The sequence below is a fragment of the Herpailurus yagouaroundi genome, unplaced genomic scaffold (genome assembly GCF_014898765.1).
Source record: "Herpailurus yagouaroundi ecotype Mexico unplaced genomic scaffold, PumYag 141, whole genome shotgun sequence".
Lineage (NCBI taxonomy): Eukaryota > Metazoa > Chordata > Mammalia > Carnivora > Felidae > Herpailurus > Herpailurus yagouaroundi.
Genome location: NW_024412396.1, coordinates 11,956,836 through 11,981,547, shown reverse-complemented (window position 1 = coordinate 11,981,547; position 24,712 = coordinate 11,956,836). Strand labels below are relative to the sequence as shown.

At 39.2% G+C, this 24,712-nt stretch overlaps 1 protein-coding gene across 6 annotated transcripts in view; it reads right to left on the bottom strand.

Moving 5' to 3' along the window:
- The window catches only part of NPAS3 (neuronal PAS domain protein 3), an 865,567-nt gene that overhangs the window by 428,625 nt on the left and 412,230 nt on the right, over positions 1 to 24,712 (bottom strand). For 4 of the 6 annotated variants that reach the window (XM_040476899.1, XM_040476900.1, XM_040476902.1 and 1 more), the window contains one exon: positions 17,140 to 17,216. In XM_040476899.1, coding sequence (XP_040332833.1) covers positions 17,140 to 17,216 — 77 coding nt within the window. Of the gene's footprint in view, positions 1 to 17,139; positions 17,223 to 24,712 lie in introns of all 6 variants that reach the window. The other 2 variants (XM_040476901.1, XM_040476905.1) reach the window with 1 other exon arrangement.

Below are 24,712 nucleotides of genomic sequence, written 5' to 3'. Positions count from 1 at the left end.
ACTAACCCGAGACAAATCCGCCCTTTTCTGTTTTTAAGAAGACTTCTGGGGAATGCAAGAGATGAAAAGATGAATTAGTTATGTTGAGTCACTCAGCTTGCTATTAGGGCAACTATGATTAGGTAAGAAAAGAACTTACTGAAAGGCAAATACTCCTATTTTAGGGACTTGAGTCTCTTTTTTTCACATGCAAAGAGGAAAAAACTTTTTGTAGCTTTTAGATTTGTTGACCATTTTTCTACGATGGATATGAACAACAATTCACATGCACTGAGCTAAGCCATTGGCATAAAGCATTCGATCCCAATTTTCCTTGAGCACTACTACAGTGGCCAAAAAAATCCTTAGTTACAGAAGTGCTCACAAGAACACGCACACGCATCTATGTGTATACGCTCCTCACCATCACCACCTTCCTCCAAGGAGGGCCTTTCAGAAACGACTTGCTGTGGGTGCTTAAAACCTATCACTCACAGAGCCCAGGTTGGTCCTGTGAAAATTAGCTATCATAAGGCCAACATCACTGCTTTTGACAGCTGTCTTAGCAGAGACCCAGACATACAGTCATGCCTCTGCTTGCTCATGCCATGGTAGCTGTGTCAATTTGGACACCGACTGCTGGCATAACCCGAGCAGATGCAGAACCCATATGTGCAACTCCAGATAAAATTTCCAAAGCACTGGCATCTGGATGTCAGCTTTTCTTTCCTGGCCCCACAGCTGAATGTTCTGCTAGACCTGATTGTTTCTCTGCTGGGGGTCGGTCTGCTCCCACCCTGTTGTATTCAGTGGCACTTCTAGACTTCTGAGTGTTTGAAAACAATAGCTAGATAATCACCTTACGCTGCAGCACACCAGGAATTTACCTGTTTCATCAGCTTTTGTATGTACGGGAAATCTGAAAAATATTGGTGCCATTTCTTACTTTTTATAAATTAAAAAACAAAACAAAACAAAACAAAACAGCACAACTCCAAAGATCACGAACATAGAGCACTGCGTCTACAATGGGTACTGGTAACCTTGTATTTTTATGTACGAAGTTTCCAGCAGGGAAAATTAGCATGAAAATAAAATGCAGTGTGGCAGATAAACTTGTGTCTGTGTTTCTCTGATTCTGTGGCAGCTTCTCCACAGCACTCGAACAGCTGTGTGGCACAGGCACCTACCTCGGGGGAAAAAAAAGCAAGGGAGGGTCTTTATCTACACATCACTTCTCTTTACTTGCTCCTTTGCAAATGAGCCATTGGATGAACGTTTCCTTCCAGGTGGGAGTAACAAATGAGAAAAAGAGATGCTTCCCAAGTGTGAATCATCACAGATTAAAAATTCTAAAGCCTTCCTCCAGGGAGAAAGAATAGCTTGATAATAAATTGACAATGACGTGTCCTCCCGCTCATCTGTGCCAGCCTTCCCGAAGCAAAGACCCTCCCTTCTCTGCACACCAAACCTACTCCTTTTTCAAGGGACGAACAGAGTCTCCATTCTGATCCCCAGTGTGTGGCCCAGGCCTCAGTGAGGGAGAACAGAGAGAAAGGAGCTTTGTTTGACTGTTAGGAACTCCATCAATTAACCTTCTGGGTGATAGATGCAAATGTGGTACATATGCTGCTATCTCTGACAAGAACATGAAACTGATTAAGACTTAAATAAATATTGTACGATGATATTGTTTTCAAAATACACATAGAAGCTTTAACACTGCGTGCTGACTTCCGATTCAAATGATTTAATCTCAAACTAAATAAAAATCTTAGGGGCGCCTGGGTGGCTCAGTCGGTTAAGCGTCCGACTTCAGCCAGGTCACTATCTCGCAGTCTGTGAGTTCGAGCCCCGCGTCAGGCTCTGGGCTGATGGCTCAGAGCCTGGAGCCTGTTTCCGATTCTGTGTCTTCCTCTCTCTTTGCCCCTCCCCTGTTCATGCTCTGTCTCTCTCTGTCCCAAAAATAAATAAACGTTGAAAAAAAAATTAAAAAAAAAATAAATAAAAATCTTAAAATCTGTCCATTTTTTTAAGAAATTGAATTAAAATACAGAATTAAAATACACCTTTTCAAGGTTTTATTTCGTTTCTACCTTAAGGTTGGTGCCTTCATTTAACAATGAAACTAAGCCACTTTTATCGATGACTATATAGAGATTGCTTAAAACAAACCTGGGCTACCAAGCATTTCAGCATGAAATAACTTACATTTGGTGTTTTAAACTTATTTTACAAAACATGGAAACTCTCACTCATGGCTATTTTACACACATAAAAAGAAAACAATGAAGGCAAACAGAGCCAACTACTCCTTCAGTGACAACATGTGGATCTCAAAGTTTATTTATTATTTTTTTAATACTCTGGGGAACAGCTGGCATGTATTTTATTCCCAATATTGTCTGCTGGCAGAATGATTCATGTAAATAAAGTAGCAGATTAGCATGTTGGGAACAGAAACATGCAGAAGGTTAAGTTTTTCCAGTTCTGAAAAACTCAAAAATAAAAATCCCTGCTGGGTATTTTAGGAATGTAGATGGGTTGACCAACCTTTAGGAAGTTGGAAAACCTCTATTCCTTTGTTTGGTATTCTTCCTAAGTGCAATCATGCAAAGCCTTTAGAAGGAACTGTCCTCTCTTTCAAAGGGGTTTGACTTGGGCACAGTTAATCATCACTGTGATAAAACAATTAAAGGTATTCATAATTAGGACTAAACCAAATGTAAGTAATCAGAAAATTAAGGGGGAAATGACATTATGATGAGACTGTTTTCTTTAATGACCTCTTGGCTGAGAAGGACATTTTTACATTGGTGCTTAGGGACTTTGGTGCATAATGCATTAACCCTACTAAGATCCCAACATGTAAATGTCTTCTTCAAGTGACTGCAATACACCTTGGAATCAAATAGTATCTCTGACTTATTTAATTTTTTCTAAGTTTATTTATTAATTTTGAGACAGAAAGGTGGGGCAGAGAGAGGGAGAGAAAAGTCCCAAGCAGGCTCCATACTGTCAGCACAGAGCCCGATGTGATACTCATTCCCACGAACACGGAGATCATGACCTGAGCCGAAATCAAGTGGTAGATGCTTAACCAACTGAGCTACCCAGGCCCTCCAGTATCTCTGACTTCTTAACAACACTGCCCAAAACAGAAATGGAATTAAAGATCAATCTGCTATAAGTTAAGATGTATTTAAATAAACGTGTTTAAATAAATGTGTTTAAATAAATTCAAGTCATTCTACAAACATATGGAGCACCTACTGAAAGTACAACACAGGAGAGGACACAAAGATGAACAAGACATGATTCCAATTTTCAAATTGCTTACAATCTACTAGGAGATACAAGACACATATGCCAACCTTTTAGAGTTTTTTTCACAAGGGTACATTCATGTATATCTAAATGGAGAGTTTTTAAGTATATGAGTGATAGCTGGCCCTGAAAATGGTGTTCTATTTCCTAAGTTTTAATTGTAAATGAATTCACTGGGATTCTAGATCCAATCTCCAGACCTGCACCTGTCATTCCAGTTTAGAATACAAAAACTTATTATGAATTCTTTGAGAGAAGGAATAACACCTAAATATTCTCCATAGCCATATTAGCTGTGTCTTATATACAGTAGGCTATCTATGAATACTTGTTCAATATGAATATATTGAGGGTCTGCATTTTTCCTCTGAACTGGACTACATTTAAGAGGCTAGTTATGGGGCACCTGAGTAGCTCAGTCTGTTAAGCGTCTGACTTCAGCTCAGGTCATGGTCTCGCGGTTCCTGAGTTCAAGCCTCGTGTCAGGCTCTGTGCTGACAGCTGGGAGCCTGGAGCCTGCTTGGGATTCTGTGTCCCTCTCTCTCTGCCCCTCCCCTGCTCGTGCTCTGTCTCTCTCTCTCTCTCTCTCTCTCTCTCTCTCAAAAATAAACATTAAAAATATTTGTAAAAAAGAGGCTAGTTATATAGGTTTCCTAGGTTTTCTATGTATTCTATGTTTTAAAAAATAATGGACAGTGATCTCAGTGGCAAAACCTGTCCCCCCAACCCCATCTCCCAATTATAATAATTCAGAACAATCTTCAAAGATCAAGGAAACACCATCTACAATTTAGATATTGATCAAATTAAGTAATATAATCTCCCTTCGGATTAATGCTAGGAGTTAAAGATCTCAAGGTTAATGCAGATGTTAGTGGCAAAACTGGTATTTTTGTTTAACTAAATGGATTTTAAACTGTTATTTTCAATGGATGTGACTAAGGGGGAAAATGCAGATGTAAAACCAAGAAGAATATCCTCTCCCACCTGTATTTTCATGTTAAGCATGGCACTCTTTGGGGAAAAATTACTTCCTGCTTTTTAAAGTTTCTAAGTTTTTCTGAAAATCAGGGTAAATGCTCCAAACACAGTTGCATGAGATTCTATTAGACACAGCTTTGTTGATGTGGCCCAAAATGATTTTCCTCGTCTTTCAGCCTCTGCAGGCTGTCCCAAGTCTCCATTTCTGTTAATGACCTATTGCTTCTGTCTGATTCAATACAGCCCACTGGCTATGGAAATGGCAAGTCTCAGCAGGAGACAACAAAATGGTCAGCAAACAGGGCTGAGCCATGTCATTTTCCTCAAATACTTTCCCAGGAATGAAATGACAAGCTTTAAAATGTTGTCTTCTGCTCAGGGCAAATATTTCTTTATTAAACAAAAGTGCACGTCCTCTCGTTTCCATTCAAACCATAGCTTTAAGTATGTCACTTGAAAAACTTTAACAGTAAAATGATTTAATACCTAATGTTTCCCTTATAATTCTTCTCCGTCTCTTCCCCACGTCCACTTTGGAGTTCTAATACCGGCTGTGTCTGTCACTAAAGGCTGTGGGTCCTTAGCGAGGCACTTTACCTCTCTGGACCTCAGTTTCTTCATCCTTAAGTGGGAAAGGGTAACAGTACCTAATTCAAAAGATGGGTCAGGGGACCAATTGGGATAACGCATATAAGCAGCTGGCTCAGCGAGTACCTGTCACACAGTTAAGTCTCAATAAATGTGTGCTAGTACACATAATTATTATTCTTCCCAGATTTTGCATAGTTGCGTTTAGAAGTCTGCATCCACCCAAATTACTTTGTGCTCGGATCCAATTTTAACCGTTCAATTTTAGAGAATCCACAAGTTACTTTACTTTCCAATGTTCTTAGCAGAATGAAACGTTTTTCATACAAAGTTTCCATTCTTATTTAAATGAAATCCTTCAGATGTTCTACAGTGAAGACTGAAGTAAACAGTGGCAAGGGAGGTATCCCACCAATTTCAGTGCATGACACGTCCTGAGAGGGGACTGATTTATTTCAGTCTCAAGTTTTCCCCCAATATAACTACATCGTAGTCTTCAAAGAAAGCCAGGTTAGATGATTATCAGTTAGTTACCAGTCTGGCACATGCTGTTTAGTAACCTTCCAGTAGTTTGATCTGTAACAATCCGATTCCTTCTGAAAAGAAAATAATAGAGCTTAACTGTGAATCCAGGGAAACTCATCATTCAGCCAAGATAACTGGTACCAACTCAAAGGACCAGGCCTGGGTACTTTATATTTAGAAAGACCCAAGAATGTCTTCCAGAAGATTAAATGCTGTCTAAATTCTGGATTGGGCTTTTACATTCAGTCCACCTAAACGTGATCTCAAGAGAGGATACAGTTGATCTTACTATGCATTATTAAATAGTTACTGAGTTTTATCTCCTATGTGACTACAATTCTAAAAGTATAATTTAAAATGTCATTGAACTATCCTTACGGATTAAAGATGCAATTAAAATAGTCATTGATATTATCATTTGCCTTTGTATTTATGTAGAACTCACAGACTTCCCACTCAGAAAAAAAGAAATTTCTGTTTCTTTAGGTCAGTTCTACCCTTGGTGTAATCTCCACACCAGACTAAATTTACTAAAACATGGTATCGCCCTAAACGGAAGTATGAGAGTGGATTATCTCAGAGGGTATTTTTCTGGTGCCCTGAAGGGTCACCTGCATTTTTTATATCTTTAGAAATCAGGCAAACAGCTGCTCTGACCTGACAATTCCTGCAGTAGCTATCTAGCCTCGTGGGAATTTGACTAGGCTCTTCTGTGAGGGTAATTCTAACCATACACATTTTATTCGCCCAGTATAAGAAATGCTTCCAATAATTTCACTAATTCACCCAAATGCTTCTTTTTCCCAACAGAGGCAAAACAACACCGTATGGCTTTTTCTTCTCTTCCACAGGATTCTATTCTGCTCTCACAAAATAACACTGCGTCATGGATCTCTTACCTTGCAATCCTCAATCCTCAGACCCTCCATCAGCAAGTGTCTGGGAAGTGACATTCACAAGGCACTAGCGGACCTAATGCAAAGAGCAGGAGTCTCCGTAACCTGGAACATCTGAGGCAGCTCCAGGGCTGGCCCACAGGTGTGTGCCTGCCTGTGGCAGAGCGAGAATGGAGCCTAGTAGTAACCCCTGGACCCTCTAGCAGGCCCCCTATAGAGCCTTCCTCTTACTAGTTCCTACAGATATCCATTACTGTGGTCTTTTAATAGATATAGTATTACCCAAGTCTGGCTCAGAAGAAGAAAACCATTTGCCAACATGTATCAGCTAAGATGTGCTGTGTAATCTCTCTCTTGAAATCAGCTGTTTTTCCCATAACTGTTTTCAAAGGACAAGGATCACAGTGCCACCTCGCTCGATTTACAGAAAGTCAAATGTACAAAGGGAAAAATAACCTTTGATAGTGAGACAATATTTTATTTACTTTCATTTTTCGCAGCTGTATTTTTTGACCTTTCAACATTGTTTTCATTTTTTTTTTCTGGAATTTTGCATGTTAGAGGTATTTGATCACATACGTGTGCACACATACACGCACAAAGTGGCACAACTACTTATGGAAGATTCTTCTGTAATAAACTTTCGGTCTTCAAAAGGCTAGTGAAGTAGACTGCAGATGTGACATTATCGTATAATAATTGTTCAATTATGTGTTCAATTTAGCTCTTATTGTATTTAGAGAATTTTTTAATATCTTAAACCAATTTTGATTCAATTCTTCTGAGCCAGACTTTCCCCAAGCGTTTTGTAGAAGCCCAGTGTTCCCGGATGCTCACAAGTGTCTGCAATCAGCTTAGTTTGGGAAACAAAGCATATCACTGCTCCCCAATCCACGCCTGCAAAGCTTTCCTCAAACCCAAAAGCTCAGAGGGTCCAAAAGGCTTGTGAAATTCTGGATACTCAGCTGAGAAAGCAAGTCTGGCGATACCGACTGTGATTTGGTTCCATGGTCAATGATAGTCAGCTGGTATCACTGTCTCCTGTCATCCACAGCTGATGCTGGTAACAAGAATATAATGTTTACTACCACCAAGGCCTACTCTAAAGCCTAAAAGCACACTGTAACATGACCCAGATTTGTAGGTGTCTACATGCATCGGGAAATTATTCATATTGATATTTGACACATAACCCTAAGATATGCCAAGACCTCTGTCCACTTTGAAAATTGGAAGTACAAGTATCCTTTTGCTCCACTTTAATCTCCAAATAACGCAGCAACCCTTAGAGCCGAGAAAGAAGGGTATGTTTCCATACCTTCGACGCAATCTTCCTGTCAGCACACACTGAGCAAAAGCTGTGCAACCACAACATTGCTGCTCTTTTTCTTCCTCCCTGACCTCGAACGTACGTGACCATGCTACTGAACTCCTATATTCTAGCGAGGCCAGGACCCTCAAAGACTCCCACAGAGACCCACGTGAACATCAGACTTAAAGGTGGATGTGTGTGGTGAGTGAGGATGGCGAACCGTGTAACAGTAAGTTTGTAGGCCCAAGAAGTGCTGGTTGACCAGCTCCAAACTGTAGAACCAGATTCCCACCTGTTGCTTCAGGATGAAGCCCAACTGGGCCAACTTCTGTTAAGTAGTCATCATGCACCGGGTGCTGTGTATAGTATCTCATCTAATTCTTACAGCAGTCTAGGAGGTAAAAATCACTGCCGTCTTCATTTGGGGGTGAGAAAAATGAGGCTTCAAGAGTGTAAATAAATTGCCCAGATCTACACAATCAAGATCGGGGGGGGGGGGGGTTTGAATCCAAACCCAGGTATAACTGATTCAAAAGCCTCTAGTCTACATTGTACCAAACTGTGTTGGTCTGTTCTGTTATTAGTCTTCTCAACTTTTACTGGGAATGCTGGGAGACAAAACCATGACTCACATTTGTATCTCAGCGTTTTCTCCACTCTCTGATGCAAATAAGACACCCCATAAATATTTACCGAAGCCTAGAATTAGTATTGAGATTCATGGTCTCATTTTCCTAGATTCTGGACCCCCTCAGGTAATTTTGTGATCAGCAATCCCTCACTGTTAGCACTAGTTCTAGTCATGTAGCAAAAACCCACATCTTCCCTCCTCAGTAAGTTACCTCAAACCTCTCCCCTTCCCCACACCTCTCATACTACTTCTCAGTGAACGGTGCCTTTTGTCTATTTTGCAAATCAAAGTTAGCAAGGTATCTGAAAACCTGAAGGTATATGTATGTACCTGTCTTTTTTTTTAATTTTTTTTTCAACGTTTATTTATTTTTGGGATAAAGAGAGACAGAGCATGAATGGGGGAGGGGCAGAGAGAGAGGGAGGCACAGAATCGGAAACAGGCTCCAGGCTCCGAGCCATCAGCCCAGAGCCCGACGCGGGGCTCGAACTCACGGACTGCGAGATCGTGACCTGGCTGAAGTCGGACGCTTAACCGACTGTGCCACCCAGGCGCCCCATGTATGTACCTGTCTTATAGGTACGCGTGCCATCGTAAAAATCCTGCGAAGTTCTTCCTTCGGCTCTTGATGTGGAAAGATGCCCATTCTGGCATTACAGGTAATAGATTTTGTGCAACATGTATGAGGAGAATCATATGTGCACTTCAAGGTCTCCTCCACACAATTTGGTAGCAATGGATGATGATTGCTTTTACCTTCTGGTTTTTTGGGACTTGCAACTGGCTTATTTCCGCTTTTCTAAGCAAATCAAGGTGACTGTACAGTATGATGAGAAGAATAATGGCATATCCCATTTTGGCCTAAAGGAAATGTTGATTCTGGAGTCTCTTTATAAACTCTACTTTTTCTAGTTCCTTCTAGGTTGCTAATGAGATTATTCTGACAACTCCTTTGGTTGTTCAGAGAATGATTTTCATTCTCAAGGTGAAAATATATTCTTACTACCAAATTTAGAATTTTTACCGTTAACTAGCTTACACTACCAAATATAAACACCATTTATGTAAACAGATAATTGACATTGTGTTCAATAAAAATACTTAACTTGCTTTTAACCTGAGAGGATTATATTAATAATGCTCCTGTATTCCTGTATTCGTAATGATACTGATAAGTATTAACATTTTTCCTCAAAGTCTTGGGCATGATTCTGGACTACCCAACATACAGACAAATATTAGCAGAAACTTCAACACATTCTATATATCAGGTTTCTGGATTACGCACTTTTAACTGTACTATCTCATTCAATCCTCACAACATGCCTGCCGTTGGCTACTATTTATGATTTTCTCCATTTTCAAGATGAGGAAATTGAGGCATAGAGAGGGCAAGAGACGGTTCTGGGTCTACACAATTACTAGGTGATGAAATTGGGATGTGAACTCAAGTTAGCTGGATGCCCAAATCCATGCAATAAAAGAATCTTCCATACTCTGTCCCGCATCTAGAGGAAATGGATACAAACCGACCTGGAAACAGAGAGGTGAGATGAAGCCCTAACTCTGGGGTTAACTCTGATTTTGCTAATAACTTTTTTTTTCTTTCATTTACTCAACAGTTATTTCTTGAGCATTTATTATAGGAAAGATTGAAATTTTACACTTAGAATATTCTACTATTACCACTTGTTCTGGCCCACCTCTGAAGGATATGGGAAACTTATACTACATTTAATGGGATTTGACCTTTTTATTTATTTTATTTAAAAAAAATTTTTTTAATGTTTTTATTTATTTTTGAGACAGGGAGAGACAGAGCATGAACAGGGAAGGGTCAGAGAGAGGGAGACACAGAATCCGAAGCAGGCTCCAGGCTCTGAGCCGTCAGAGTTCGACTCAGGGCTCGAACTCACGGACCATGAGATCATGACCTGAGCCGAAGTCAGAGGCTTAACCGACTGAGCCACCCAGGCGCCCCGGGATTTGACCTTTTTAGAACAAAGTTTCATGACTTAGTTTTCCAAAGTATGGCAAATCAAGAGCCTTAATGTTTCATATGTATGTTTCATATGTGTGTACATATGTGTGTGTGGTGTAATACATACCACACACGCGTGCGCGCGCACACACACACACACACACACACACATGAGTTAAGGCAGCAAGGATTTTTTTTAAGGACAGGTTTTAAACTTTCACAAGCATAAAATATTTTCTCACACTCAATCATGAATATGATTTTATATGACTTGTTAATTTTGAAGAGTAAATCATACTTTTTCCCTTAAAATGCAATGCTCAGGCAATACAGTACTGTCAAATAATGGTTTGGCCATCAACTTCCACATGCTTTCGTTTTTCAATTTTGTGAATGGGGATTTTGATAAAATATACATTCTTTGGTTAATGTGAAGACCAGTGAGCTAATCCTTGGCAAACCGCACTGAGATTCTCCAATGAAACCAATTTCCTAAGTATAAAACATTAATCTAGACAGAAAATACATGTGAAATGCAGAGCAATGCCTGCTTCATCATGGCCCGGCATCTTCAAGGACGTGTACATTGCCGGTAGGAGACCCACATGACTCCTCTAACGTTCATTTGTCAAATTAGATAAAGGACATACACATCTCTTTTATAAACTCTCTTTCAAAAGTTATGAGTCACTCATCTACGTTTTTCAGTTTAAACTCAGGTCAGTTTCTAATAGAAGCTGTGAATTAGCTTCCAACATTAAAAACATTTTCCTATCAATGCTGATACCTTATATGAGGTAAGGAAGGGAGACAGGTGAACAATAGAGTTAAGAAATTTCTACTTCTCTTTCTTTTCTTTTTAAATAAAAACACTGTAAACCTTACTTGCAATTGTTTTACAGCTCAATTGATAAGGTGTGTTCCTTTTTTTTTTGTTGTTCAAGAAAATTTAAAAGCAACTAATTTAAATATGCAAAATTATCTTGAGTTGTTCATACAAGTGAACTTAAAAGCCGTGCAACACAGGAAAATTAAGTAATTATGCCTCCAAGTTATTTACTGCAATTAAGCTCATTTATCATATGCAAATTAGTGCAAACTGGTCTCATTAGTTACTAAATTACTCAATATGAGCTGAACAATGTAGCACTCCAGTTTGTAATGAAAAATCCCTGTAGAGGCAAGCAGTATCAATTAAGCTAATTTGCATATGCAAATATATTCACTAACTTTCTCTTTTTCTATATTTAGTTTTACATTTTCTTAACATTCTGGATCACAGGGAGACCAAAGGGTCTCTCACCTTTCTCTCCTTCTTCTATCACGGCTAAAGAATACCTCTATTATTTGAAGTTCTTGTATTTTATTTTAGCACTGATATCCAGCAGGATGTCACTTTGCCAACAAGGACCACCAGGAGTAAGAATATGCAACTTCTTAGAGATAATCATTTCTTTTGTAAGTTTCAAGAAAATAATAAATAAGGGTGAAATTCCAATTCACCAATAAAATGGAAAACAGACTTGAACATTATCATTCTCTTTCATAGATGTTTTAAAAACAGTGCCATCAAATGTAAAATGAATGTTGGCTTGGCTAGGCGGAAGCTTAAATAAAATAATTTGGATCTTTGCAGGCGTCAGCTTTGGAGCTATTTTAGGAATTATTCACTTCGCTTTGTCCAGATGTTTGAATCGTACTACTCAACCTTTTCATAGTCTCTTGCCCAATGAGATTCAAGGAGATGCTTGGTACCAATACATTTGGCATTCTCTACTTCCAACCTCGACGTTGTTCTAGACAGCTTCCTCTGCCTATACAGCTCATCTCTAAAGAATCGTTTTCTTAGTCTTCTACAACTGAACCAGGCCTAGAGATGGGAGCAGGACTGTGCCTAGAATACTTGAATAATAACAAAGATATAAAATGTCACAAGATACTGTTTATTTTGTTTTCCTTACTACACCAGCTACAAATTTTTAAATATTTCTGGCAGGGAACTTAGATGTTTTCTTCTAATAATAATGCTGCAGGACCAAAATAGTATACAGACAAACTAGACAGGACTCCAGGATATGTCCCTAACCAGTCTTCACAATGTGATGAATAATGGAAACATGGACATTTCAATGTAAATCTTGATTTGATTTTTTCCCCCAAATTTGACCCCAAACAGCTTTTTAAAAAACCTAGCCTCCTCTTTTACTTGAGATATGACTCTACTCTGTATACTATGGATGAGATGTTGAGAGAAAGAAAACCATCATGATTAAAATCTGACATTTTATTGAGGTATCTGGTGCCATCCATCTCACCCACATAAATCTATGACTGCTTTGCCTATCACAGAGAAAAATAGCTACATTTGAGTTCCCTTCCTTCCCACCATTTTAGGTAAATACATACCTTAATTCAACTGCTCTGCTAAGGTAATGGCCAGATTTATGGCCTTCTTCTACAAGAAGGTTGTTCTACCAATAAATGAGCCTTCCAAAAACACTCCCCTAGTTTTTCTGGGGAAGACAGGCAGTCATGCAACCATTCTTCCCAGCCTTTTCTGATCCACCAGCAGTCAGAGAAACTCAGGTGTTATAATCCTACAATGTTTTTGATGGTTCTCCCTTGGTCTCTCTCAGGAGACCTGTCCACAGGATCCTCTGGTAGCTTGGGGCTTGAATGTTTTAAGAGCAATGCAAAATTTCTTCATGTCCAGAAATATTGCAGGGTCAATGACACAGATATGGGAGGGTTCATGGAACACGGCCAAGCGCAAAGTGACACATAGATATCATGCTTCCACCATTATCTCTCCTTAGGGCATTTCTTAAAGAATATTCTTTTTATTCTCCCAAGACAGCTTCAATAATAAAACATGTGGGTACTTATTAGGATTGTATTCATCTAGCTCACAAAATTTTATTGTAATATCTACAACTAGTTAGGGCTAAAAACCACTTTTCGCTCACTTATATATACTTATAGTATGTAATAGCTGCTAGCAGTGATCTGTATTGCCCAATGTAATATAACATATATGTCTCTCTCTGTGGTTCACCATAATGTGCTAATAGTGAATACAAACATGAACCTTAAAATCTTCCAGGTACAAGGTTTGATGTGATTGTTTTGTTTTAACACCTGTGAGGTGAGTAAATGCAAAAACAATACTGCAATTTTAACTAACAATTATGTAAGCATTATTTACAGAAAGAAAAAAAAACCCTTAAAACCGTCTGCTAAGGGCATGCAAATAATTAAAGTACTCCATTCATAAATCTGCACCTAAGGGAAAGTCATTCTACTAGTTAATTTTATGAGGTACGAAGATGATATTTGTGACTATTTTGTGTTTCATTAACTCTGATAAGAACATATGAATATTCTATCTGATCTCTAAATTGGGAAAGTAAAAGTAAATATCACTCATATTTCTTGGTATTAAGGGAATCATGAAGTGGGAATAACAACGCCCTAAGAGAGCTTCTAAAGCAGGAACCAAATGGGTGCTTAGTCACATATACTATATTCAGGAAAGATCCCACATAATGACCTGAAGTTCTTGAATTTTTTTTTTCTTAGCTTGTGCAAGAAGCACAACTCCTATTCTTGACCCCTTGCCCTTCTGCTCCTCATCTGATTAATACAAGTCAAAGAAGAACAAAGTGAACTAAAATGACTTGACTCAGGCCTAATACATACACTCCACAGTCCTGCATGTGCAAGGCTGGCATCACCTGAACCCTCAACACTCCTGCAGAAGATCCCTCTGCCTTAAAAGTCATGCCTGAAACAGCTACAGGTTCACTGGGGCCATAGTACTGGTCAGAATCATTATGGAAGCTTTCACGGGAATGATGTGAATGGCCACCCCAGAATCGCACAGGGCACAGCCTAGGCGATGGCCTTGCCTCCACCAACCAGTAGTAGACCATTAAAGTGGAAAATAACACTGCAGCAGTTGATTTTATATTGATAAAACACCATTAAGTTAAATGTTCCCCCATCTCAGCAGGAAAGAAGTCAAACTGTAGAGGACACAACAACATTTTTATATTTTCCTTAGAGAAAAATGGCTAATAGGATATACGTAGCAAAAACACACACTGCAGTCCGCAGGATGGGTGAAGCAAAAATTAATGAGTCTATGTTCATCCCTCACCCCCAACTCTCTACACAAAGGAGTCCTTAGCCCACCATCCCATGAAACGTCACTGGGGACACAGGCAGCAGGGAAGCCTGGGCACTTGGTGCAGAGAAATCATAGGCATTTTCTGAGCCCCATTCTGGCATTCTGAACTGACTTCTATGTCACCTTCCAAATGCCACGGTTCCCATGCCTACCTTTTTGACCACATCGGTTTTTATGAGATGTTTGCTAGGGAAGGAAGGGGAGGAAAGAGCAAAGAAAGAATTCATCCCTGTTCTCATGAAGTACTTCATCAGGAAGTCTCCAGACTTCACCAGGAACCCTCCTGGTGAATCAACCAGACTTCACCAGGAACCCTCCTGAAGGAAAATATGGAAACCATCTTATGCTTGCAGACCCAGTGGGATATTGTTCAATGTGGTTCTGTCAAGGGTCTAGGGGCTCAACAGTCTCCTGCAAGGAGGGAAGAAAACTAAGACAGCTTAGAGAAGGCTTTTCTTGTTACTATGACTTTCCAAGCCCTTCTTACCCACAATTCTAATATTTCATTTAGAAGAATACATACAGCTTTTCCCACTCCTTAAGTACTGGTGTTAGAATCAAATGATATGAAATTCTAGTTTCTATGACAATTTCAAAATTATCTACTGCAACCATGCTTGCGGGCCTGAATTTCTTGAAAGCCTCCCTACCAGGATACTTATGCTTCCCCTTGGAGCCAAAGACTTTGAACATATTCCAAATGTGGACAGCCCTATTTAGTTTTCTTGAATAAAGGTGATTTTTTTCATCCATTTCTCTCTCCTGCACTCTGAAGCCACATGGAATAGCTAATACTTTTTTCACACGACATCTTCAAGTAGAGAGGACATTAATATCCCTTTTAAATCATGTCTTTTCCAAACTAAATTTCACTAAACTCTCTGTCCACTCCTCATGTAACATGACTTTCTAGTTCATGCACCAGTCTGGTTATTCTATTCCAAATGACACTCAGTTGTCTATATTTTTCTTAAAGCATGTTGTCTAAGTTGGGTGTGACCAATCCTAAGAGCAAAAGAACTTAGCAGCCTCATTCTAGAACCCTTATTCTCTCAATGATGCCAACTGTGGAACTGACATTTGGAACAACCATTATATATCCTATTTCCATTAAGCTTACATTAAACTCCTAAGTTTTGCATTTTATATTAAATTCTTGCAGCTCCCACGTCACCCTTCCTTAAAGACTTTGGACTCAAATTTCAGAAAGGATTGAGAGGATAATAATCTGGGGCTACTGTTTAGACCATTTGTTTCAGTGACTAAGTCTTATGCACTGATTGCTTCAGAATATAAACTGAAGTCATCCTGAATCACATCAGAATCTAACAACGTATACAGCATGGCTCATACAAAACTTACAAAGGAGATTCTGAACAAAGTATGTACAGGAAAAAAGGAAATAAAAATTTAAAGACATAGGAAGAAACATCCCCTCTGTATCCCTGAAACCAATCTACCACAAAGGAACTGCAAATGTGTGCATGATAGAATAACAAATCCCAAAGTGTACTTCAGTAAACATCAGCTATATAGGAACTTAACAGACATTAGCAGAGAAATGTCAGAATAAACAAAAATAAGTCAAGTAAGGATTTTCAGGGCTTAAATGTGCAAATGTAAATTGTGACATCTCAGACCTAAGGAAACATCAAAATTATCTCAAAAGTCTGTTAAAAATCATAAACTTCTGGGCCTCACCCTGAAGATTCTGCTTTAGTAAGAATGTGTTCTTCAAACAAGTATCTCAGTTGATTCTGAAGTTGCCAGCCAATGAGCCAGCTCACAGAACTACTGGGATTTGACCAGGGAGAAGCTGATGCTCACCGTTTTCCTGGGTACATACTCTCAGAAACAATATGCTAGATCCAATGAAAAGCATAACTAGTTTTTTCAAATAAGCTGCCTACATAACCCAAACATGTCTGCTTTTCTAATCCTATATAAGAAATGTATCTTACATAGTTTAAAAAGAACAATCTTGGGCCATGTCAACATTTATCCTGGTAGCAGAAACACTGTAAAACAATTATCCCTGGATGTGTTGAACTCACGGCAACGTCGTAAGGGGAAATTGTTTTGGAGTAAGCCAGATGCTGAGCTTGGGATGCATCTTATCCAGGACTAAATAACTGTAGTTCTGTCTTCGTAACCCTCGCATTTACTTGTCATGGAATTCATTGGCCAAATCAGTTATTATTATTTGTCTCCTTTTACTTACAAATGTACCTTAAAATTTCATTCTGAGAAAGCTTATAATTTGGGGAGGCAAACGTGAGGATTGAAAGCGCTTATGAATACAAACTCAAGCAAAGAACAACTGAAATTTGGCAACACATAAAAATGTCACATTACTGTCACAACAAAATTTTGCTCTTCCAAAAACAATATATATAGCTCCAAAGACACACACATATATCCACTTATAAATGCAGCACACACACAATCATTCTGGGAACAGCCAGCTACTATACATTGCACATCAACTGCATAGTGCAATTTATCTCAATTATTACAGCACAAATAATACTTGCCCTCCCTTTCTCATTAATATTCTCTCAAGAGATGGCTTTCTAAAAAGAAAAAAATAAATTCATAAGAATTTCATAATTGCAACATAAAACAATAGTCATATACACAGCTGATATCTAAAAATGTATTTTAAATCAAGACTAAACACATGGATTTTTCTCAGTAAAATATAAGCAAGCTCCTTTCTCTTTTAGTTACCTGCAAAATGTGACTTCCCAAATGTGCTTCAAATACTTCAATGGCCAGTGCACTGGGGCTTCTCCTTCGTTGTGCACCTATAACTTATTAAAAAACAAAGAAGAAGAAAAAGAAAGAAAAAAGAAGAAAAAAAGTTAAGTTGGAGCTCTGAATCACACCTTTTAATTTCTAATTACATCACTCATCTAGTTACTACACGAAACATCTGAAAGAAACCCAGCCTCGTGTTCATTTCGATTCTGCGTTGCTGAGCAAAAGCAGAGACTAGGCTAAATTTTCAACTCAGAATATTAATTTATGCAAACACTAACCAACTACATTCAGACGTTTGTTCTTTTAAATTTTCATTTTGGACTGTTTTTCCTACACTGGAGCAAAAACCTGAACGTTTACAACATTCCTTTAAAACAAATGGGTAAACTATTTTTCTTCAAACGTAAGGATTGTCATTTTTAAAGCATACGTGTACTGCCTCCCCCACCCCCTGAGCCATCACCCCAGAGACCTAAACTTTTCCTATCGTCTAGGCTAGGAAAAAGCAAACAGGAAAATTTTTTCACGTTCTAGGGCAATAATTTTATTACAATTTAATAAGCACAACATGTCGGATAAGAGATTCCGATTAATGACTGTTTGCACTAGCGTTAAATGTCTCAGGATGGCTGGATCTCATATTTAGCCAACACTCACATGCAACTATTCCTACAGGACCCACACGAAGCCCAGGCGGACCCTTGCCTCCAGCGTGCCTCACCAGGTCAGTGACCGTTTTCTTATCTGAATCCTCCGGTTCCCCTACTAACTTCTCGTTGGTGCTTCCCTTCCTGAATGCCCACCGTGTGTTGTCCGTGGGCACCTGCACTCAAGGAGCCCCCACCAATCCTCAACAAAGGGGAGCTTAATGCAGGATATTTCTCAGATCCAGGATCAAGGGTCTTTCCTTCACTAATATTTTCGCATGAGGTCATGATTTGCTTTCAAATCTGTTCCGGGTATTTTTTCTTTTCTCTTTCTCCTTCTCCTTCTCCTCCTTCTCCTTCTTTTTTTAAATAAGTTCTCAAACACAAAATTCTGCTTTACCATAATTTGTCAAGGATATATTTAGATCTTTCCCTTATTTCCAGCAAGTCAATTTCTCAAGTGTTCTTGCTTTTCTTGACAATGTTATTATGAACCTCTACCTTCCTCAAACCTACACACTATGAATTGAAAAAAAAAAAACAAAAACAAAAACCAAATCCCTACCTTCTTACTTCTAAGAACACTTTCAGCTAGTTGACAAGAAAATTCCAGCAAAATGCTGCTGGGATAATTCTGCTTCATTTCAGTTACTAAGTCAGTCAGTTGGATCCATAGCTTAGTAGGGATTATAATATAAATGTACTTATGATTATTGTGCTGTGCAGAAGTAGGCAGTTTACCCCCGCAATTGTGAGTTAGTGTCTGCAGTGTCTGAAAGGCACTTTGAAAATAGCATGGGTGTTAAGTATCATTATGACTGGCAAGAGGAAATAAAAGGGGCATTTTTTTTCAATGGGAAAATTTATAAAATATAATTGAAGAGTGATTATTATCAAAGAATATTCCAGCTGGAAGGGATCTTAGAAATCTCTATTCCAACTTCCTCAATTGCCTCAGAAGCAAAACACACAATAATTTTAAAATAGAAAACTCAGTTTTCTATCCTAACATTAATCTTTGCTATAAGTATAGACTTGGGATTTTTAAAAATTTAATATTCAGATATATTTAAGACACTACTACTGTGTGTGTATGTGCACATTTCTGATTAAATTCCTATTCTAACATGCACATTACTCCCTTCAAAACTCCTTTGGCATTTTTGATAATGCAGCTGTCTTGCTGAATACTGTTTTCAGTTTCTAGAGTGTTAATTGCACATTATGGTAGCTTGGTGTGAATGATCCCACATGAATAAAATCTGCAGTCTTTTTTTTTTTTTTTTAAGATTGTTGGGGGGAGCTTCTGGGAGGCAGGAGGGTTGAAAAACTTCAAAAGTGTCCACTCTCTTTTTGAGGCAGTAATTAGGATCCAGAAAACTCCTTATTAATAACAGTTCATAATTTATGGGCATCTCAGGACTCCCAATTATCAAGTTCAAAATAAACCACTGCACTTCACAGAAGAAATGGGCTGGTTTGAGAGAACATAGACTGTTCTCCAAAAAGCTGGATTCAGAAGAAGGTCAGGAGAGCAACAGCCACCAACCTACAGAGGACCCTAAAGCTTCACAGAAAATATAAGGAGAGGTTTATTTACTAGGAGGCCCAAGAGGCATGCTCCAGTAACAACAGATGGCAGGCCAACTGCCTCCTGGAATGATAGGAACATTGACTTTAGTGTAGTGCTGCAGGGGTTATTCAAGCCTGGCCATTGATGGCCTTTCTTTTCCTGCCTTTTCTTCACGTAGGGCTCAGGCTCTACTCTCAGTAAATGCTGCCAATGCATAAATAGTACGGAATTTTATTAAAAAAAATTATTAGTCAGTCTGGGGATCCCACATGTCTTCATCAGGTCTTCCATCCATGAGCCCTACCTGCATAGTTATTCTTCTTTGTTCCTCAGATCCTCTAGAAACGAAAGGGTGCGTCCCAGTACATGCTAGCATCACACACAAGTATCTTGTAAGTGGTTTCATGCTATTCTATCCCATGGCATTTTTATGGCACTGGAACTTCTCTTGATTTATATGTTTTGCACTTATGCAGGTGATGTGGGGCTGTAATGACAGTTCCTAATTTTACAACCAACATAAATATGTTAAACAGGAGCCCATTATGCCCCCGGTTGAAGCCCAGCTCTGACTCCAGCATTACTGGTAACGAATAGATGTTAAATATGCGCTTCTTGTTTTGTATTTTGTAGCCTATCGCATTTGGAGAATGGAGACAATAATCTGGTAACTCAGGAACAATGCAGATGCAGTTACTCTGTTCCTCTACGTTCATCTCATTCCGCTAACAGAGTATCATTAAAGCCTAAGAAAAACTAAAGAGGTGTTTCCTCCGTGAGTCCATCATTTTCAGCAAAGTAATACACAGCTTATGTATGAGGCTCTCTCAGATTTTTGATGTTTGGAAGTTAACAGTTTCTAAAACCATGTGGTTGTCTAGACGCAATGTACACTTATTGATGAATGGGTCACTGTTTCATCTCATTTACAGACATATTTCACTTATTTGTCTCCTCAGATAAAAGACATTACCTTTTGAAATTTAAAGAGCACTAATTAAATTAACCGAACAAAACCACAAAACAACACATTGCTCAACAAATGGAACATGGAACCCTTATCTGTGACTAATGTGTCCCTGACTCACGGACAGTGAAGTGTGATAATTGTGTTAATTGAACAGCTTATACAAACAGTTGAAAGAAAGAAAAAAAAACAGCAATACAGTAATTCAACTTCAAATCTGATTCAGCATTTACTGAGTATCAACTTGCTGTTGAAAATCGCTAACTACTGTAAGGTAGCTGGTGTCATAAATCCTTATAAACAGTCCAAAAGAAAATTGTAAGCAATTCAAAACAAACCTAGGCTCAGCACCTAATTATCAACAAACACCGCAACACTCATGTTTTGCCAGGGTTAAAAATAAAGCACCTAGAGTTTTAAGAGACTTTAAATGCAAGAAATATATAGAGCGAGGGATTTTTAAATATCAACCAGAGAAATTCTGATTGTTTCAGGAATCTAAAAAGATACGATGAATCATGAGAACTGTGAATTTGACTTTTTTCTCATTAAAAAATGGAAGACACAGAAGGAAACCACAATCTGAAACATGTACCTGAAAAATTAGTTCTGTCCCTCAACAATGTCAGCAAAAATATTCCAGTATAGACTCTGCCTAGCTCGTGAGGTGGTCTTTGAGAATTAATTCGGTGCAGTAAAAGATGATCCCCCTTTTGGGAAATAGACCACACACCCCCAGTCATATTCCTACCCAGCACTTGTCACCTTCGGGGATACACAATCGCCAGGAAGGCTGAGGATTAGCGCTCAGTGGGAGTTTGACCTATTCAGCCAAAAGGTCAGCTTGCCACAGAAGAACCCATTACAAAACAGAAACAGGACAGCTCAGTGGACACACATAATGAAAGAGGAAAAGTCTAGGGCCCTACTTGCCTTGTGTCCTGCACTGCCCTTTTCCTTCCTAACTCTCCCCAACCCCCATTTCCAGAAAGGGTGGAGCTGCCCCAGCTCCCAGCACGCAGGGTGGTTGCTGTCTCACCAGCACAGTTCACAATGGGAAGGTAAACCACAGGCAGGAGAGAGAAGGGGGCTTGTTTCTTAAGAGATCATTTGAAAAAAGATATGTGAAGAGGAAGATGACATTGTGAGTCAGGGTTTCCAAAGGATGGTTTTATTAGGAAGAAGTGGTCATTGGCAAGTAGGAAAGACCACGGCAGAGGCATTTTCACATCCAGCCCCCCTCCATGGGGAGCAGAATGGCAAAATGGATAAATGCAGGTAGTATTTCAAGAACAGAATCACCCACCTAGTAAAAAGGCAAACTTTATGGCTGCCCTCTGAACCCATCCTTCGAGGGGCAAGGCTCTGTTCCCACACTAAGCATGGGGGGTAGGGAGGACGTAAGGGCATGCTTAATGGAATCTCGGACATCACTCCCTGGGCTTTAGCACTTGGGCTGAGCAAAGTCAGGTCTGGGAAAGAATGAAGTATAGAATGCTTAATGAGTCTTTCCATGGCTACCGAAGAAAAGAAAAGGGATTTCCCTTGAAGAATCTCAATTAGCCTCCCCTCACTGTAGGCCAAGGGAAACCAGGAAGGGTTTTCCCAGGAGCCTAAGAAGTTTACAAGGAGAGTGTGTGTGCCTGTGTTTCCCTATCAAAATAACAATTTCTACGTCTTTACTTAATATGGGACCTAATCTTCAATCTGAAACTGGTCCTCACTGCTTTGCCTACTGCCCATATCACAATTTGCATCCTTTCAACCGTAAACCCTTCACTGGTTGTGCATGGCTTAGAAACCAAGGGAATTTCAGGTTGGGAAGGAGAAGGGACACTGGAAAAAGTAGAGCTCAATACCAACTTAACAAATACAGCAGCACTGTCACTGAAACTCTGTTGTCCCCAGCACAATATATGGTGTTTCCACACAATTCATCATGTTAATATCTGAAAAGCAATAATAACGAAGCTTTTTCAATATACTTTCACCAATATTAGTTGTTGGTTTTTTTTTTCTTTCTAAAATACAGATGACCAAAATCAAGAGGCGGACACTTAACCAACTGAGCCACCCAGGCGCCCTAGTAATTTTTAAACATCACAAAATACATCTTTATAGTTCATATCCCAGAACCCTATGAACACATTACATTACAAATTGAGACAAAAGAGAGGTATTTAATCCACTAAAATAATTGAAACTCTAAAAGGTCTTATGCCGATTTAAAAATTCTTTGATGCAACACATGTTGAAACTTCTCCCACAATTTGAGTATGGATTGAATGCATTAGCCAAAAGCATTAGAGATGATATGACTGTGAAAGTATTAATAAATATAAATACATTGTTTAATTTGGGAAAAAGAAACCATGTCTGCTTTTCTCAAAAAAAGGGGGGGGGGGAGGGATACCTATATGGCTTTAACTAGTAAGAACTAAGGGGAAAACATGCAAACTTCAATAAACCTGGTTAGCTTAGGGTTTGTACCTCATGCATTTCTTATCTTCTGAAGAACTAAATAGTGGCCATATGATTTTGAAAGACGTTTCCTTATGATTTTTGACATCAAAATGGTAAAGTCATCTAAGAGGGAAATAGCACCCAAGCACTGCTGTAATAAGTCTGGACAATGCTTCTGCGCATTTGGTCAGCAACAAGTTACAGGGACTTCTTGCACGCCATTGTTTCCTTTCAAAGACTTTGTCCCCTCTGCCTTCCTTTTCCTTGAAGGAAATGAGAGTTTCTAGCTACCAAATAAGGCATTTCTCCATCTGTAGCTGGGGAAAAGGAAACATAGCCTTTGTCTGACAATCTGGTAGTTACGACTGGAACTATTAGATGTCCCTCATAAGGGCTGCGATAAAGGGTGATTAACATTCTTCATGAGAGAACTGAAACTTCCCGTTGACAATGAAATTCTTAAGGCAAAGGGTTAAGCTGCTGCTTAGAGTGACAGCACCTGAGAGAATGATGAAGCTCTAACATCAGCATCTCTTGGAAAGAAACCGCGGGAAGATGCAGGCGTGATCCACAGTCTGTGTGGGGTACATGCGGGGAATCTTTAAGTGATTCCAGAAGACACAGGCAGAGAAGAGCAGAGCATCAGACCGGACAACAGATGAGAAAATGCTTGTTAGAAATCTAACAGGACTTTGCAAAAAAAGGAAGATGGTGTTACTTGATTATTGCCATTTTACTTTCTTCATTGTGTCAAAATAACAATATATATATATATAAAGAGGGCACTTTTAAAGGACCAAAGTCCTACAGTAACTTAAAAGACATCCAAGACTTTACAGAATGTTTCTTGGCTTCAACAACTTGCTACATGGGCTGCTTTGGGGTGTAAAGTTTAAAGCTAATTTCATCCTCTTTGCACAGCAAAGGGTATGAGCATTTCCTCTTTTCTTTACAAAATAAATAAAGGTAGGAAGGTTATTGATCATGACTGATTCCAGTCTTTCAATTCCCAGCAGAGATATGGAATATGGTGGCTTGCACTCCCTCTCCACCCGGGGAAGCTTAAGGAGTGTGGCAGTTATAAGGTGACTTCAGAATGAAGGATGTAGAATCTTTGAGTGGTGGGAGTCTTGACTGTTACCTAACATGAACCCAGCCAGAAGAGAGAAACGATTTCTGGCTTCAGGCTACAGCAACAAACACATACTGACCCTTAACACACGGCAGCTGCTCTTCTAGGTACTAGGCATACAAAGATGATATAAGATGCAATCCACTGCGTGAGGCCATGCTGTGTAATAGAGGCCAAGTGGGCCATACAGACACTGGCTGGGGCTCCGAGCCTGAACAGATGCCTGCTTCCTGACTACGATGGGCAGGCTATAGTTTTGAGTTTCTTCTTTTGTTGTTATTATTGTTTTTGTTCTTATTCAAATTCCCCTGCTTCCAATGACCACTTTCCTCTACAAATCGCCCACTCTTTGTCAGGAAGAAATACTGTGTGTTCTCATGAATTAAGTGCATAGTTTACAAAAAGGACACCAAGTACTCTCTGATCACAGCACTTAAAGGGAAAAAGAGATCACATCAAATTTGAGATTTCAATGCCAGAGTCACTCTGCAAAATTTAATGCTTATCTTTTAATTGATAGAAATGATCTTCCTCACTAACAAGCTGAAAATATTTTCAGAATTTTCAATTTTTAATGGGGGCTGGATTTGGTTTGCTCCCTCAGTAGGGTCTGGAGAGAAAATGCAAGGCTTATACTTTCATTTTGAAAATGCTCTTAAAATCTTTTCAGTTGAGTGCTACCATATTGTTGTCACCCCTTCTGACCTCAGGGGCTCAAAGACTGTTAGGGACATGATCCTAACCCAACAGGAAGGGGT